This window comes from Lampris incognitus, chromosome 8, assembly GCF_029633865.1.
Source record: "Lampris incognitus isolate fLamInc1 chromosome 8, fLamInc1.hap2, whole genome shotgun sequence".
NCBI classification, from domain to species: Eukaryota; Metazoa; Chordata; class Actinopteri; order Lampriformes; family Lampridae; genus Lampris; species Lampris incognitus.
The window spans coordinates 56,824,121-56,839,747 of record NC_079218.1 but is presented as its reverse complement, the minus strand read 5'-3'; the positions used below and the strand labels follow the sequence as shown (position 1 = coordinate 56,839,747).

Below are 15,627 nucleotides of genomic sequence, written 5' to 3'. Positions count from 1 at the left end.
GTTCTGTACGGAGGAATGGGCTGAAACTCCTCCAAGCCGATGTGCAGGACTGATCAACAGTTACCAGAAACGCTTAGTTGCAGTTATTGCTGCACAAGTGTGTGGGGGGGGGGGTCACACCAGATACTGAAAGCAAAGGTTCACATACTTTTGCCACTCACAGATCTGTAATACTGGATCCTTTTCCTCAATAAATAAATGACCAAGTATCACATGTTGTCTCATTTGTTTAACTGGGTTCTCTTTATCCACTTTTAGGACTTGTGTGTAAATCTGAGGATGTTTTAGGTCAGGTTTATGGAGAAATATAGAAAACTCTAAAGGGCTCACAAACTTTCAAGCACCACAGTAGGCCAATTTTTGCATGTAGTAAGCAAGAGACTGATGTAGGAACATTTTGGTAAAAGGAGTCAGATTAATTGAGTGGACATGATGTCATGGTATTTTGGTTGGAAGAAAAAACCTCACCTCACCTAGGCCGTCCGTCAGGACACCCAAAAGAAAGAAAAAAAAACATGTTAAAAATAGTCACCATGTGCATTGGGGTCCTGCTGGCACAGATTCACTCATGCTGTGTGGTTGCTTTCATCTGCTGAAGCTTTTGTGGTTTAACTGCCGGTCTGTTGTGCTTAATGGCAGCATAATTTCCTCGTTCCCTGGCTTGTCTCGTTGCTGGAATGACGTCTGCGCTCTTCTTCCTTAGCGATACGGAGAAGTCCTCGTTTACATGAATTGTAGTGTTCTTGAGGTGAGCTCTCGCCTGGGCAAGAATGAGTTATGTGTCTTTGTGCCTCAGGAATTTAACTACCCCTACTACAGGTACATGTGATACCATCAACGACATAACAGCTCAGATAACTACACAATGCCACTAGAACAACATGCAAGCGACGTGGCATCGGCGGTAGCGGCGTCAGTGCACTCAACACCGCAACGAGAGGGAACGTTGAACTCCAGCGGTTTTCTGGCGAGACCTGAAAGAGTGTTTGTTCGTCAGAGAGAGATGGCCTGTGGGAAGGAACTGTCCCTGTGTCTGCTGGCTTTGGTGCACATTGCTCTGTAACGCTTGCCAAGGGGTAGGGGTCCAAACAGACGGTGACCTGGCAGTGGGGCAGGGGGGAGGGGGTCTGTGCTGAGTTTTCCCGCCAGTTTCTGAGCTCTAGAAGTGTACAACACCTGCCGGGTGGGCAGGGGAGCACCGAAAGTAGTAGTAGTAGTACCATTAGTAGTAGTACTACCAGTAGTAGTAGTAGTAGTACCAGTAGTAGTGGTAGTATCAGTAGTACCAGTAGTAGTAGTAGTAGTAGTACCAGTAGTACCAGTAGTAGTAGTAGTAGTAGTACCAGTACCAGTAGTAGTACCAGTAGTAGTAGTAGTACCAGTACAAGTAGTAGTAGTAGTAGTAGTAGTGGTATTAGTACCATTAGTAGTAGTAATACCAGTAGTAGTAGTAGTACCAGTAGTAGTACCAGTATTAGTAGTAGTAGTGGTAGTAGTACCAGTAGTAGTAGTAGTAGTACCAGTAGTAGTAGTAGTACCAGTAGTACCATTAGTAGTAGTAGTAGTAATAGTAGTAGTACCAGTAGTAGTAGTAGTAGTAGTAGTAGTAGTAGATGGGTTAAATTGGACTTGTTGAAAGGTGTGTGATGCTTGGGGTCATGGGCTGTGCGACCGGTGTGACCACACACGGCCTCACGTCTGAGCCGAGCTCCTTTAGTTCTTACCTGTCTCATGCATGATGCATGTCTGCAGGACTGTTCTGGACCCCCACATATTCCTACAAGCAAATTCCTGTGTAGCGATTCCATTATGCCTATTCAAGGTCAGACGAGAGAGATCCAACAAATTATTCAGCTTTTCCCACTGTCGATATTGTGTTGTCAGGTAGTGTGCGCTCCATCTCACTGAGAGGGAGAGGGAGAGGGAGAAGGAGAGGGAGAAGGAGAAGGAGAGGGAGAGGGAGAGGGAGAGGGAGAAGGAGAAGGAGAAGGAGAGGGAGAAGGAGAAGGAGAAGGAGGAGAGGGAGAGGGAGAAGGAGAAGGAGAAGGAGAAGGAGAAGGAGAAGGAGAGGGAGAAGGAGAAGGAGAGGGAGAAGGAGAAGGAGAGGGACAGGGAGAGGGAGAAGGAGAAGGAGAGGGAGAGGGAGAAGGAGAGGGAGAGGGAGAAGGAGAAGAAGAGGGAGAGGGAGAAGGAGAGGGAGAAGGAGAGGGAGAAGGAGAAGGAGAAGGAGACGGAGAGGGAGAGGGAGAAGGAGAGGGAGAGGGAGAAGGAGAGGGAGAGGGAGAAGGAGAAGGAGAAGGAGAGGGAGAGGAAGAGGGAGAAGGAGAGTGAGAGGGAGAAGGAGAAGGAGAAGGAGAAGGAGAAGGAGAAGGAGAGGGAGAGGGAGAGGGAGAGGGAGAAGGAGAGGGAGAAGGAGAAGGAGAAGGAGAAGGAGAGGGAGAGGGAGAATGAGAAGGAGAGGGAGAAGGAGAGGGAGAAGGAGAGGGAGAGGGAGAGGGAGAAGGAGAAGGAGAGGGAGAAGGAGAAGGAGAGGGAGAGGGAGAGGGAGAGGGAGAAGGAGAAGGAGAGGGAGAGAGAGAAGGAGAAGAAGAGGGAGAGGGAGAAGGAGAGGGAGAGGGAGAAGGAGAAGGAGAAGGAGAGGGAGAGGGAGAAGGAGAGGGAGAGGGAGAAGGAGAAGGAGAGGGAGAGGGAGAAGGAGAGGGAGAGGGAGAAGGGGGAACAATGTCGGCTGCCCGAGAGTGTGACTGATCTCTTAAACTGGAGGTGGGTAGCTTAAAAAAGGAAGAGCATGAAGGAGGAGGAAGCGTTTCCTGAGTCAGGCTCGCTGGACGCATGTGTGCACTCGCAGCGGTGTGGAGGCCGAGCCGCGGTGCACAGCTGGCGGTGCACAGCTGGCGGTGCATGCGGCCGTAGGCCAGTCTGGGAAAGGATCTACGTCCCAATGAAAGGTCGACCACAGACCTGAACTATGGAACTATGGCATATTGTAATACTTTTATTGTAATGCTTTTTTCTTTTTTTTAAACAAGGGTTCATTCGAGGACGTGTCAAGAAAACCGATTACTGGCGGAACAATCTCTCCCCGCTGGCAAATATTTTAAATTATACTTTTAGGTAATTAAAGTAAAAGTTAAATTTAAGCAACAAAAAAAAATTAACCACAGCACAGATGTGTCTTTTATGACTCAATGCAACCTCACCAAGCTGCTGTTAGATTGACTGCAAAAAAACCCCACCTCAGATCCCCTAAGTGCCCCGGGATGTCTACTATCCCCCCTTATTCGTTGACGCTGCGATGAAGAGCACGGGTCGTTATAATGAACGCCTCCTGTCTCGCTCTGAGCCCCATGTTTGTTTCATGTGAGCCGACGGATCTGCTTCACACGTGAAATGATGGAAAACCTGCAGAACGCCCTCCTCCTCTCTGGTCCCAGATGGTTTTCTTTTCTCTGTTTATTTAAAATCCTTGAATCAACACCCACCTGGTAAATGGATGAAACCTAGATGAAACCTCAGTGTTGTGGTGACTGTCGGGTTTTTATTGCTATCCTCTTTCACTAGGACAAACTATCGGCCATCAACACAGTGTGCAGTCCATGTCATCTATGTCTGTTATTGACCTTTGATCCAAACCCCGCCTGAACCGCCTGGATCAGCCACCTCGTCGTTGTGGAGAAGCTTGCGTCTACCAGTGATCCCAAGAGCTATGCCGTCCGGAGCTTGGCTCCTGGTAGGGTCACCCAAGGCGGGTAGGTCAAGGGGGAGGTTCTAGACAAAGGGTGATCCAACAAAGACCTCAACGGCTGAACTGGTGGAAGATGTCTCCAGGTCACAGTGGCAGCGAAGGTGGATGAAGGCTGCAACAGAGGGTGGTCCCCAAACGTCTTGGTTCTCCATGCCACTGGACTCTGGCCACCCCCTGCCAAGGACCGTGTGGTGCTGCAGGTGCATCCGCCGCTCCATGTAAAAAGTTGTCACGCACAGGCGTCCTCCCATTATGTGGCCCAGGATCAGCCTCTGCACCAACCTGAAGACCCAGAGGGAGGACGGTCATACTCGACTGACTCCATCACACACATGGAGGACATATACCTTTATTAAGATAGAAAAATCACAGATTTCAGCTTTACCTCCATCCACACTGCAGCACATAAGGGTTGTGACAGATGTGGATCAGAATTTTGACTGACGAAGCAGACCGCCGGCCTAGTTTCGTACAAACTGGGACTTTTGAGTCCTGGAGTGATATATTTTAAAATAGTATCAGCCTTTTTTATCTCAATAAAATGGAAAAGGAAAGTTAGTAAATAGGTTTCCTGTCCTCAAAGCCACTTTCTGCCCCCGTGGAAATGTCTGGTCACTCTGACCGAGTGGGCGGTGTGCTGCGGGTTGTACCATTCGGCTTATGAGAGGGCAAGACATGAGCTGCTCCGTCTCACCACGCTCCACATATAAAAGAGATTTGTAAAATATCGACATTATCACCACAAACAGTCCAAAAGGCCTTCCACATAATGATGTCTGTCTGTATAGTTATTTTTAGGACCCCCCCCTCCTCCCACACACACACACACACACACACACACACACACAATATGGATGTAAGTTGGTCTGGTCCAGTGGAGAGGAAGAGGAGGGGTGATGGGGGGAGGAAGAGGGGAACTGTTTTAACAATGACTTCATTAACATGATGCCCAACATGACCGACACAACTGGACTTACTGTGCTGCTCCAGCCGTGGATATTGTGCTTTTTATTGTTACATTTTTGAAAAAGGCCACTTGATGTTTTTTCTCTCTGGTTATAAACCTTCTGAATGGAACTTTGTTAAAGTTTGTTTCAGTAAAAGTCTGCTTGAGGAACATGTTGATAACAAGTAAGTACATTTAATTTGATTTCCACATGTTAGATATGAAGGACAGGAAGAGGTGGAGAGCAGGGATCTCAGTTGACATGGTAGGTATGAAGGACAGGTATGAAGGACAGGAAGAGGTGGAGAGCAGGGATGTCAGCTGACATGGTAGGTATGAAGGACAGGAAGAGATGGAGAGTAGGAGTCTCAGCTGACATGTTAGATATGAAGGACAGGAAGAGGTGGAGAGCAGGGATCTCAGTTGACATGGTAGGTATGAAGGACAGGTATAAAGGACAGGAAGAGGTGGAGAGTAGGGATCTCAGTTGACATGGTAGGTATGAAGGACAGGTATGAAGGACTGGAAGAGGTGGAGAGCAAGGATCTCAGTTGACATGGTAGGTATGAAGGACAGGAAGAGGTGGAGAGCAGGGATCTCAGTTGACATGTTAGGTATGAAGGACAGGAAGAGATGGAGAGTAGGAGTCTCAGCTGACATGTTAGATATGAAGGACAGGAAGAGGTGGAGAGCAGGGATCTCAGTTGACATGGTAGGTATGAAGGACAGGTATAAAGGACAGGAAGAGGTGGAGAGTAGGAGTCTCAGCTGACATGTTACGTATGAAGGACAGGAAGAGATGGAGAGTAGGAGTCTCAGCTGACATGTTAGGTATGAAAGACGGGTATGAAGGACAGGAAGAGATGGAGAGTAGGAGTCTCAGCTGACATGTTAGGTATGAAGGGCAGGAAGAGGCGGAGTGCCGGGATCTCAGCTGACATGTTGGGTATGAAGGACAGGAAGAGGCGGAGAACAGGGATTTCAGCTGACATGTTATGTATGATGACCCGGAAGAGTTCGAGAGTAGGAGTCTCAGGTGACATGTTAGATATGAAGGACAGGAAGAGGTGGAGTGCAGGGATCTCAGCTGACATGTTGGGTATGAAGGACAGGAAGAGGTGGAGAGCAGGGATCTCAGCTGACATGTTGGGTATGAAGGACAGGAAGAGGTGGAGAGCAGGGATCTCAGTTGACATGTTGGGTATGAAGGACTGGAAGAGATGGAGAGTAGGAGTCTCAGGTGACATGTTAGGTATGAAGGACAGGAAGAGGTGGAGAGCAGGGATCTCAGCTGACATGTTTCGTATGAAGGACAGGAAGAGGTGGAGAGCAGGGATCTCAGCTGACATGTTAGGTATGAAGGACAGGAAGAGGTGGAGAGCAGGGATCTCAGTTGACATGGTAGGTATGAAGGACAGGAAGAGGTGGAGAGCAGGGATCTCAGTTGACATGGTAGGTATGAAGGACAGGTATAAAGGACAGGAAGAGGTGGAGAGTAGGGATCTCAGTTGACATGGTAGGTATGAAGGACAGGTATGAAGGACAGGAAGAGGTGGAGAGCAGGGATCTCAGTTGACATGGTAGGTATGAAGGACAGGAAGAGGTGGAGAGCAGGGATCTCAGTTGACATGTTAGGTATGAAGGACAGGAAGAGGTGGAGAGCAGGGATCTCAGCTGACATGTTAGGTATGAAGGACAGGAAGAGGTGGAGAGCAGGGATCTCAGCTGACATGTTAGGTATGAAGGACAGGAAGAGGTGGAGAGCAGGGATCTCAGCTGACATGTTAGGTATGAAGGACAGGAAGAGGTGGAGAGCAGGGATCTCAGCTGACATGTTAGGTATGAAGGACAGGAAGACGTGGAGAGCAGAGATCTCAGCTGACATGTTAGGTATGAAGGACAGGAAGAGGTGGCGAGCAGGGGTCTCAGCTGACATGTTGGGTATGAACGACAGGAAGTAATGGAGAGCAGGGGTCTCAGCTGACATGTTGGGTATGAACGACAGGAAGTAATGGAGAGCAGGGGTCTCAGCTGACATGTTAGGTATGAAGGACAGGAAGTGATGGAGAGCAGGGATCTCAGTTGACGTGAGGTATGAAGGACAGGAAGAGGTGGCGAGCAGGGATCTCAGCTGACATGTTGGGTATGAAGGACAGGAAGTGATGGAGAGCAGTGATCTCAGTTGACGTGAGGTATGAAGGACAGGAAGAGGTGGCGAGCAGGGATCTCAGCTGACATGTTAGGTATGAAGGACAGGAAGAGGTGGCGAGCAGGGGTCTCAGCTGACATGTTGGGTATGAAGGACAGGAAGTGATGGCGAGCAGGGATCTCAGTTGACGTGAGGTATGAAGGACAGGAAGAGGTGGCGAGCAGGGGTCTCAGCTGACATGTTGGGTATGAAGGACAGGAAGTGATGGTGAGCAGGGATCTCAGTTGACGTGAGGTATGAAGGACAGGAAGTGATGGCGAGCAGGGATCTCAGTTGACGTGAGGTATGAAGGACAGGAAGAGGTGGCGAGCAGGGATCTCAGTTGACATGAGGTATGAAGGACAGGAAGAGGTGGCGAGCAGGGGTCTCAGCTGACATGTTAGGTATGAAGGACAGGAAGTGATGGAGAGCAGGGATCTCAGTTGACGTGAGGTATGAAGGACAGGAAGTGATGGAGAGCAGGGATCTCAGTTGACGTGAGGTATGAAGGACAGGAAGAGGTGGCTAGCAGGGGTCTCAGCTGACATGTTGGGTATGAAGGACAGGAAGTGACTGAGAGCAGGGGTGACAGGTGAGAAGGCCTCATGTGGTTTATGTGGTGATTGGTATTGTGCTAGATTAAAATCTATTATAGAGTGTTGGTTAATTAGGTTGGTTCACGAGCTGTTCACGTTGATTGGTCCAGGATCAGATGGGTTTATCATAGTTGTCTCAGTTAGGCTATTACAACCCTAAATGAAATCAAGAACGGCTTTTGAAATGTAATTGAAAAATGAAGTCAGATGTAAAGTGTCACTTATCTTCTCATGTTCTTCACACAAGAATATTTTAACGTTGATTTTAATGAGATGATATTCAGAAGATGATATTCTGGAGGCTGTTGAACAACAGGGATCTTCCTGGGCTGTGATGAGGAAAACAGGAATTCAGAGGCGTCCCGACTTAACGGACATGTCTTTGTCTGGGATTGTGGGTATGAAGGCCTGTGTGTCTGCTGGGCAGGAGAATAAAGGCTTTTCTATTGGAGGAAGGGCGTAGGAACCCTTCTGAACATGTGTGGGCGGGTCTACTCTCAGCATGTGATTCATTATACAGTACAGAGTGCTAACACGGCGAAGAAGACGCCTCCTCGCTCGTGTGGTCTGACTACCGCCAGGGTGTTCTGCGTTACTTTGTGGCCAAAATGTCAGAAACCACAGACACACAACTCAAAACGTGGTGTGTGCGTGTGCGCATGAATTGATGTCTATAGTGAAGAAATGGCTGAACTTTTTGGAGATCTGGGTTTACTTCCTGTTGTGTGGAGGTCTGTGCTGCTGCCGTCTGATCAGAAGGGTCAGAAACGTTTCCTTTGCCTTTCATTCAGTTGGACACATATTTCACAGCTTTGCTTAAAAAACGTTTACCCCCAAAACTTTGGAAGTCAAAACTAAAACAGCAAACGGTTTCTGGTGTATTTCTAGTTGCTGGTTGGAGGTGAGGTCACTTCCTGTGAGCCACACCTCCTCCACACAGGAAGGGTGAATAAGTTTATTTGTTGTTTGAAAGTTTCCATGTGTCTTTATTTGAAAATGTCATCATCTTTACCCGCTCAGCTGAGTGTGAAATCAAACCTATCCACGGCCTCTGACACATACAGACAGACGTAGAAAAGTCTGGAAACTTTACGTGTCAGAGCACCAAACTGCTCCCAGGCTTCTTTAATGTCCTCTGGACCTGAACATCCTTCCTGTTTCTTGACCTTCCTGTTCTCATACAACTCCACCTGACGTCTTTGTATAGATAACCAAGATACAGCTCGAGACAAAGTCACATTTTATCAAGTGTACTTTCATCACCAGCAGTTTCCCAGCACACTGGACAGACAGGAAAGATATCCACATTAGAGACGGTCCAACACTGAAACACAGAAAAGATACAGAAACGCATCAGCAAGGACGTAAAGCCTCCATGACCTACACATGGATGGTGCAGGTCCAACCAACACGAAGGCAGCGCAACTGCCATACTAAACACGCTAAACACGCTAAACATGCTAAACACGCTAAACATACTAAAAACGCTAAACATGCTAAACATTTTGAACATGCTAAACATACGAAACACGCTAAACATGCTAAGCATACTAAACACGCTAAACACGCTAAACATGCTGAACATGCTGAACATGCTAAACACGCTAAACATGCTAAACATACTAAACATGCTGAAAATAATAACATGCTGAACATACTAAACAGGCTAAACACACTAAACATATTAAACATACTAAACAGGCTAAACATGCTAAACATATTAAACATGCTAAAGACGCTAAACATACTAAACACACCAAACATGCTAAACATGCTGAACATGCTAAACACACTAAACATGCTGAACATGCTAAACATACGAAACACTATAAACACGCTAAACATGCTAAACACACTAAACATGCTAAACATACTGAACATGCTAAACATGCTGAACATGCTAAACATATGAAACACGCTAAACATGTTAAGCATACTAAACACGCTAAACATACTAAACACGCTAAACATGTTAAACATGCTAAACACGCTAAACATACTAAATGCGCTAAACATGCTAAACATACTAAACATACTAAATACCCTAAACATGCTAAACATTATGGGACGTGTTGCTCCATATCTGGACGTCCTGAACAAAAACCAGGTCGTCTGTTCAACTCCTCCTCCTGACTGACGTTTGTGAGAGGTACAAGTCTGTTCTACTCCTCCTGGCTGACGTTTGTGAGGGGTACAGGTCTGTTCTGCTCCTCCTCCTGGCTGACGTTTGTGAGGGGTACAGGTCTGTTCTGCTCCTCCTCCTGGCTGACGTTTGTGAGGGGTACAGGTCTGTTCTGCTCCTCCTCCTGACTGACGTTTGTGAGGGGTACAGGTCTGTTCTGCTCCTCCTCCTGGCTGACGTTTGTGAGAGGTACAGGTCTGTTCTGCTCCTCCTCCTGACTGACGTTTGTGAGGGGGAACAGGTCTGTTCTACTCCTCCTCCTGACTGACGTTTGTGAGGGGTACAGGTCTGTTCTGCTCCTCCTCCTGGCTGACGTTTGTGAGAGGTACAGGTCTGTTCTGCTCCTCCTCCTGGCTGACGTTTGTGAGGGGTACAGGTCTGTTCTGCTCCTCCTCCTGGCTGACGTTTGTGAGAGGTACAGGCCTGTATCCTCCTCCTGGGTGACGTTTGTCAGAGGTACAGGTCTGTTCTGCTCCTCCTCCTGGGTGACGTTTGTGAGAGGTACAGGTCTGTTCTGCTCCTCCTCCTGGCTGACGTTTGTGAGGGGCACAGGTCTGTTCTGCTCCTCCTCCTGGGTGACGTTTGTGAGGGGTACAGGTCTGTTCTGCTCCTCCTCCTGGGTGACGTTTGTGAGGGGTACAGGTCTGTTCTGCTCCTCCCTGGTGTGTTTCCTGTGGCCTGCTCCTTCATAATGAATGGAGTCCGTGGCGTGCTGCAGACTTGCACAGTGTTGTTAGCAACGCCAGAGCAACACAGCACGCTGTTCTCATGAGTGGACTTCAGGAGGACCCCCCCCCCCCCAAACCATACTCAACAGCACGGTGTCTATGGTGAAAATCTGCAGATTTCGGACGTCCGAGTTGTGTAGCAGTCTATTCGGTTGCCTACCAATACGGGGATCTCCGTGGGATGTTGTGCAATGTTGTGCACGTGATGTGCATGACGAGGCAGTTAATATGTTATGTTCTTTCCTGTGTCGCTTTATGACAGCTGAGGGTGGCTTATGGCTTGTACTGTCCATTAAATAATTTACTTGAATCACTGGATTATTATGCCCCTTAATTGTTGAGCACTTCTCCTTACTGTTGAGTGTTTCTTTTAACTAAGTTATATAAGTTTGGGCTATGTCCTCCCTCATCTGTTGAAGGATAAACCCGAATTTGCTGACCTGATGGTTATCCACACTTCCTGTAAAGACAGCAAGTGTCATCCTGCAGTCAGGAAACCTCCCTAGATATCCAGTCATTCTTATGTAATGTTGTCTAGTTAAAGGAAGAATCTGTCAATAAGATAGAGGAGAGAAAAGTATTGATTTTATCCAAATTATGACTGAAAACAAATATTTTATTTATGTGGTTTGTGTACATGCATGGGATGTTCAAGAACTGGATAGATAGAGGTTGGATGGATAGAAGGAGTCATGGATGGATGGATAAATAGATTTCTTCCAGCAGTTTTCTGTGAGTTATTATTAGAAAAGTAATGAGTCAATTTGGGACACTCCTGACCTTTGACCGTATGGCCTTTCAACTCTTTCTCTCTCTCTCTGATTCACTTATTCATTCTCTCGCTCCACTCTCTCTCTCTCTCTCTCTCTCTCTTGTCTTTCTCCCTTTTTCGTGAAGAGAAAGATTGTATGTGGGGGTGGGGGGGGTGAGAGTTGTGCATCTGATGACAGACCACGTGAAAGCCTCCGGAATTAGGATTGAAAAGAGGTTTGTTTTTTTCACATCAACAATAAAACGTGTGTGTGTGTGTGTGTGTGTGTGTGTGTGTGTGTGTGTGTGTGTGTGTGTGTGTGTGTGTGTGTGTGTGTGTGTGTGTGTGTGTGTGTGTGTGTGTGATGTAAGTTATACTGTGAATAAATCCACATCACTCACACACACACCTTTCTCTCAAGAACCACAGCAAAGCGGCTACACATCTGAACACTTTTAAGCCTCTTCACAGACCACTTCCCATCACTTCCCATCACTTCCTATCACTTCCCATCACTTCCCATCACTTCCTATCACTTCACATCACTTCCCATCACTTCCCATCACTTCACATCACTTCCTATCACTTCACATCACTTCTCCTTAATTCACATAACTTCCCATCACTTCTCCTTAATTCACATAACTTCCCATCACTTCTCATCACTTCAAATCACTTCTCATCACTTCTCATCACTTCACATCACTTCCCATGACTTCTCATCACTTCAAATCACTTGTCATCACTTCACATCACTTCAAATCACTTCTCATCACTTCACATCACTTGTCATCACTTCAAATCACTTCAAATCACTTCTCATCACTTCACATCACTTCTCCTCAATTCACATAACTTCCCATCACTTCTCATCACTTCTCCTCACTTCACTTCACATCACTTCACATCACTTCAAATCACTTCAAATCACTTGTCATCACTTCACATCACTTCAAATCACTTCTCATCAGTTCACATCACTTCTCCTCAATTCATATAACTTCCCATCACTTCTCATCACTTCTCCTCACTTCACATCACTTCCCATGACTTCTCATCACTTCAAATCACTTCTCATCACTTCACATAACTTCCTATCACTTCACATCACTTCCCATCACTTCCCATCACTTCACATCACTTCCTATCACTTCACATCACTTCCCATCACTTCCCATCACTTCACATCACTTCCTATCACTTCACATCACTTCTCCTTAATTCACATAACTTCCCATCACTTCTCCTTAATTCACATAACTTCCCATCACTTCTCATCACTTCAAATCACTTCTCATCACTTCTCATCACTTCACATCACTTCCCATGACTTCTCATCACTTCAAATCACTTGTCATCACTTCACATCACTTCAAATCACTTCTCATCACTTCACATCACTTGTCATCACTTCAAATCACTTCAAATCACTTCTCATCACTTCACATCACTTCTCCTCAATTCACATAACTTCCCATCACTTCTCATCACTTCTCCTCACTTCACATCACTTCACATCACTTCAAATCACTTCAAATCACTTGTCATCACTTCACATCACTTCAAATCACTTCTCATCAGTTCACATCACTTCTCCTCAATTCATATAACTTCCCATCACTTCTCGTCACCTCAAATCACTTCAAATCACTTCAAATCACTTCTCATCACTTCTCATCACTTGTCATCACTTCACATCACTTCAGATCACTTCTCATCACTTCCCATCAATTCACATCACTTCAAATCACTTCCCATCACTTCTCATCACTTCACATCAATTTCCATCACTTCCCATCACATCTCATCACTTCACACCACTTCACATCAATTTCCATCACTTCCCATCACTTCACATCAATGGTCATCACTTCACATCACTTCACACAACATCCCATGACTTCTCATCACTTCAAATCACTTGTCATCAATTCACATCACTTCACATCACTTCTCCTCAATTCACATAACTTCCCATCACTTCTCATCACTTCTCCTCACTTCACATCACTTCCCATGACTTCTCATCACTTCAAATCACTTCTCATCACTTCACATAACTTCCCATCACTTCAAATCACTTCTCATCACTTCCCATCACTTCCCATCACTTCACATCACTTCCCATCACTTCCCATCACTTCGCATCAATTCACATCACTTCAAATCACTTCTCATCACTTCCCATCACTTCTCATCACTTCACATCAATTTCCATCACTTCCCATAACTTCCCATCATTTCTCATCACTTCACATCACTTCTCATCACTTCTCCACACTTCAAATCCCTTCCCATCACTTCTCATCACTTCAAATCACTTGTCATCACTTCACATCACTTCAGATCACTTCTCATCACTTCCCATCAATTCACATCACTTCAAATCACTTCCCATCAATTCACATCACTTCAAATCACTTCCCATCACTTCTCATCACTTCACATCAATTTCCATCACTTCCCATCACATCTCATCACTTCACACCACTTCCCATCACTTCTCACCACTTCAAATCACTTCTCATCACTTCAAATCACTTCTCATCTCTTCACATCACTTGTCATCACTTCACATCCCTTCACACAACATCCCATGACTTCTCATCACTTCAAATCACTTGTCATCAATTCACATCACTTCAAATCACGTCTCATCACTTCACATCACTTCTCCTCAATTCACATCACTTCAAATCACTTCTCATCACTTCCCATCACTTCCCATCACTTCAAATCACTTCTCATCACTTCACATCACTTCAAATCACTTCTCATCACTTCCCATCACTTCACATCAATTTCCATCACTTCCCATAACTTCACATCACTTCTCCTCAATTCACATCACTTCTCCTCAATTCACATAACTTCCCATCACTTCTCGTCACTTCAAATCACTTCTCATCACTTCTCCTCACTTCACTTCACTTCCCATGACTTCTCATCACTTCAAATCACTTGTCATCACTTCACATCACTTCAAATAACTTCTCATCACTTCACATCACTTCTCCTCAATTCACATAACTTCCCATCACTTCTCGTCACCCTCAAATCACTTCAAATCACTTCAAATCACTTCTCATCACTTCACATCACTTGTCATCACTTCACATCACTTCAGATCACTTCTCATCACTTCCCATCAATATATCACTTCAAATCACTTCCCATCACTTCTCATCACTTCACATCAATTTCCATCACATCTCATCACTTCACACCACTTCCCATCACTTCTCATCACTTCAAATCACTTCTCATCACTTCAAATCACTTCTCATCACTTCACATCACTTGTCATCACTTCCCATCACTTCACACAACATCCCATGACTTCTCATCACTTCAAATCACTTGTCATCAATTCACATCACTTCAAATCACTTCCCATCACTTCTCATCACTTCACATCACTTCACATCAATTTCCATCACTTCTCATCACTTCCCATTTCTTCTCATCACTTCTCCTCACTTCCTATCACTTCTCCTCACTTCTCCTCACTTCCTATCACTTTGCATCACTTCTCATCACTTCACATCACTTCTCGTCATTTTTCACCATTTCTCATGACTTCTCGTCCCTTCCCATCTTTTCTCATCACTTCACATCACTTCTCATCATTTATCATCACTTCCCATCACTTCCCATCACTTCACATCACTTCTCATCATTTATCATCACTTCCCATCACTTCCCATCACTTCGCATCACTTCTCATCACTTCTCATCACTTCTTATCACTTCCCATCGCTTCCCATCACTTCTCATCACTTCACACCACCTATCACTTCTCATCACTTCCCATCACTTATCACTTCTCATGGAATACCATGATGTTAATACCGAATGCCATGACACTAAAATCAAATAACATGACGCTGATACCAAATGCCATGATGGTAATATCAAATAACATGACGCTAATACCAAATACTATTATGGTGATACCAAATACCATGACTCTAATACCAAATACCATGACTCTAATACCAAATACCATGACTCTAATACCAAATACCATGGTGGTAATACCAAATACCATGGTGGTAATACCAAATGCTACCTGCAGTATGTGTGCATGTGTGTGTATGTCAGTCTGCTGTTAAACTGTATGTGCATAACTTTTATACTGTTTACTGTTACACACTATACATAAACTGTTAGGTGTGTGTGTGTGTGTGTGTGTGTGTGTGTGTGTGTGTATAATAATATATATATATGTACTATATATATATAATGAGACATCCTTGTGTATCCAGAAATCTAGGTACATTCTCCCACACACACCACAAACCTCTGACATACATATCTACATAACAGCCTTACACTTGAGACATCTAACAGACGTACACACACACACACACACACACACACACACACACACACACACACACACACAGACACACACACACACCCACACGTCTCCTCACCCTTCCCCAACACTCTCTCCAGCTTCCTGTTTATGGGAGGGGCGGAGTCAGC

The 15,627-nt window shown here is 45.5% G+C and overlaps 1 protein-coding gene across 1 annotated transcript in view; it reads left to right on the top strand.

Moving 5' to 3' along the window:
* Positions 1–4,699: 4,699 nt before the first annotated feature.
* Positions 4,700–15,627, top strand: part of si:dkeyp-23e4.3 (rho GTPase-activating protein 7) — a 65,154-nt gene continuing 54,226 nt past the window's right edge. The window contains 1 exon segment of the mRNA XM_056284363.1: positions 4,700–4,876. Within this exon segment, the coding sequence (XP_056140338.1) occupies positions 4,864–4,876 (13 nt within the window). The 5' untranslated portion in view covers positions 4,700–4,863.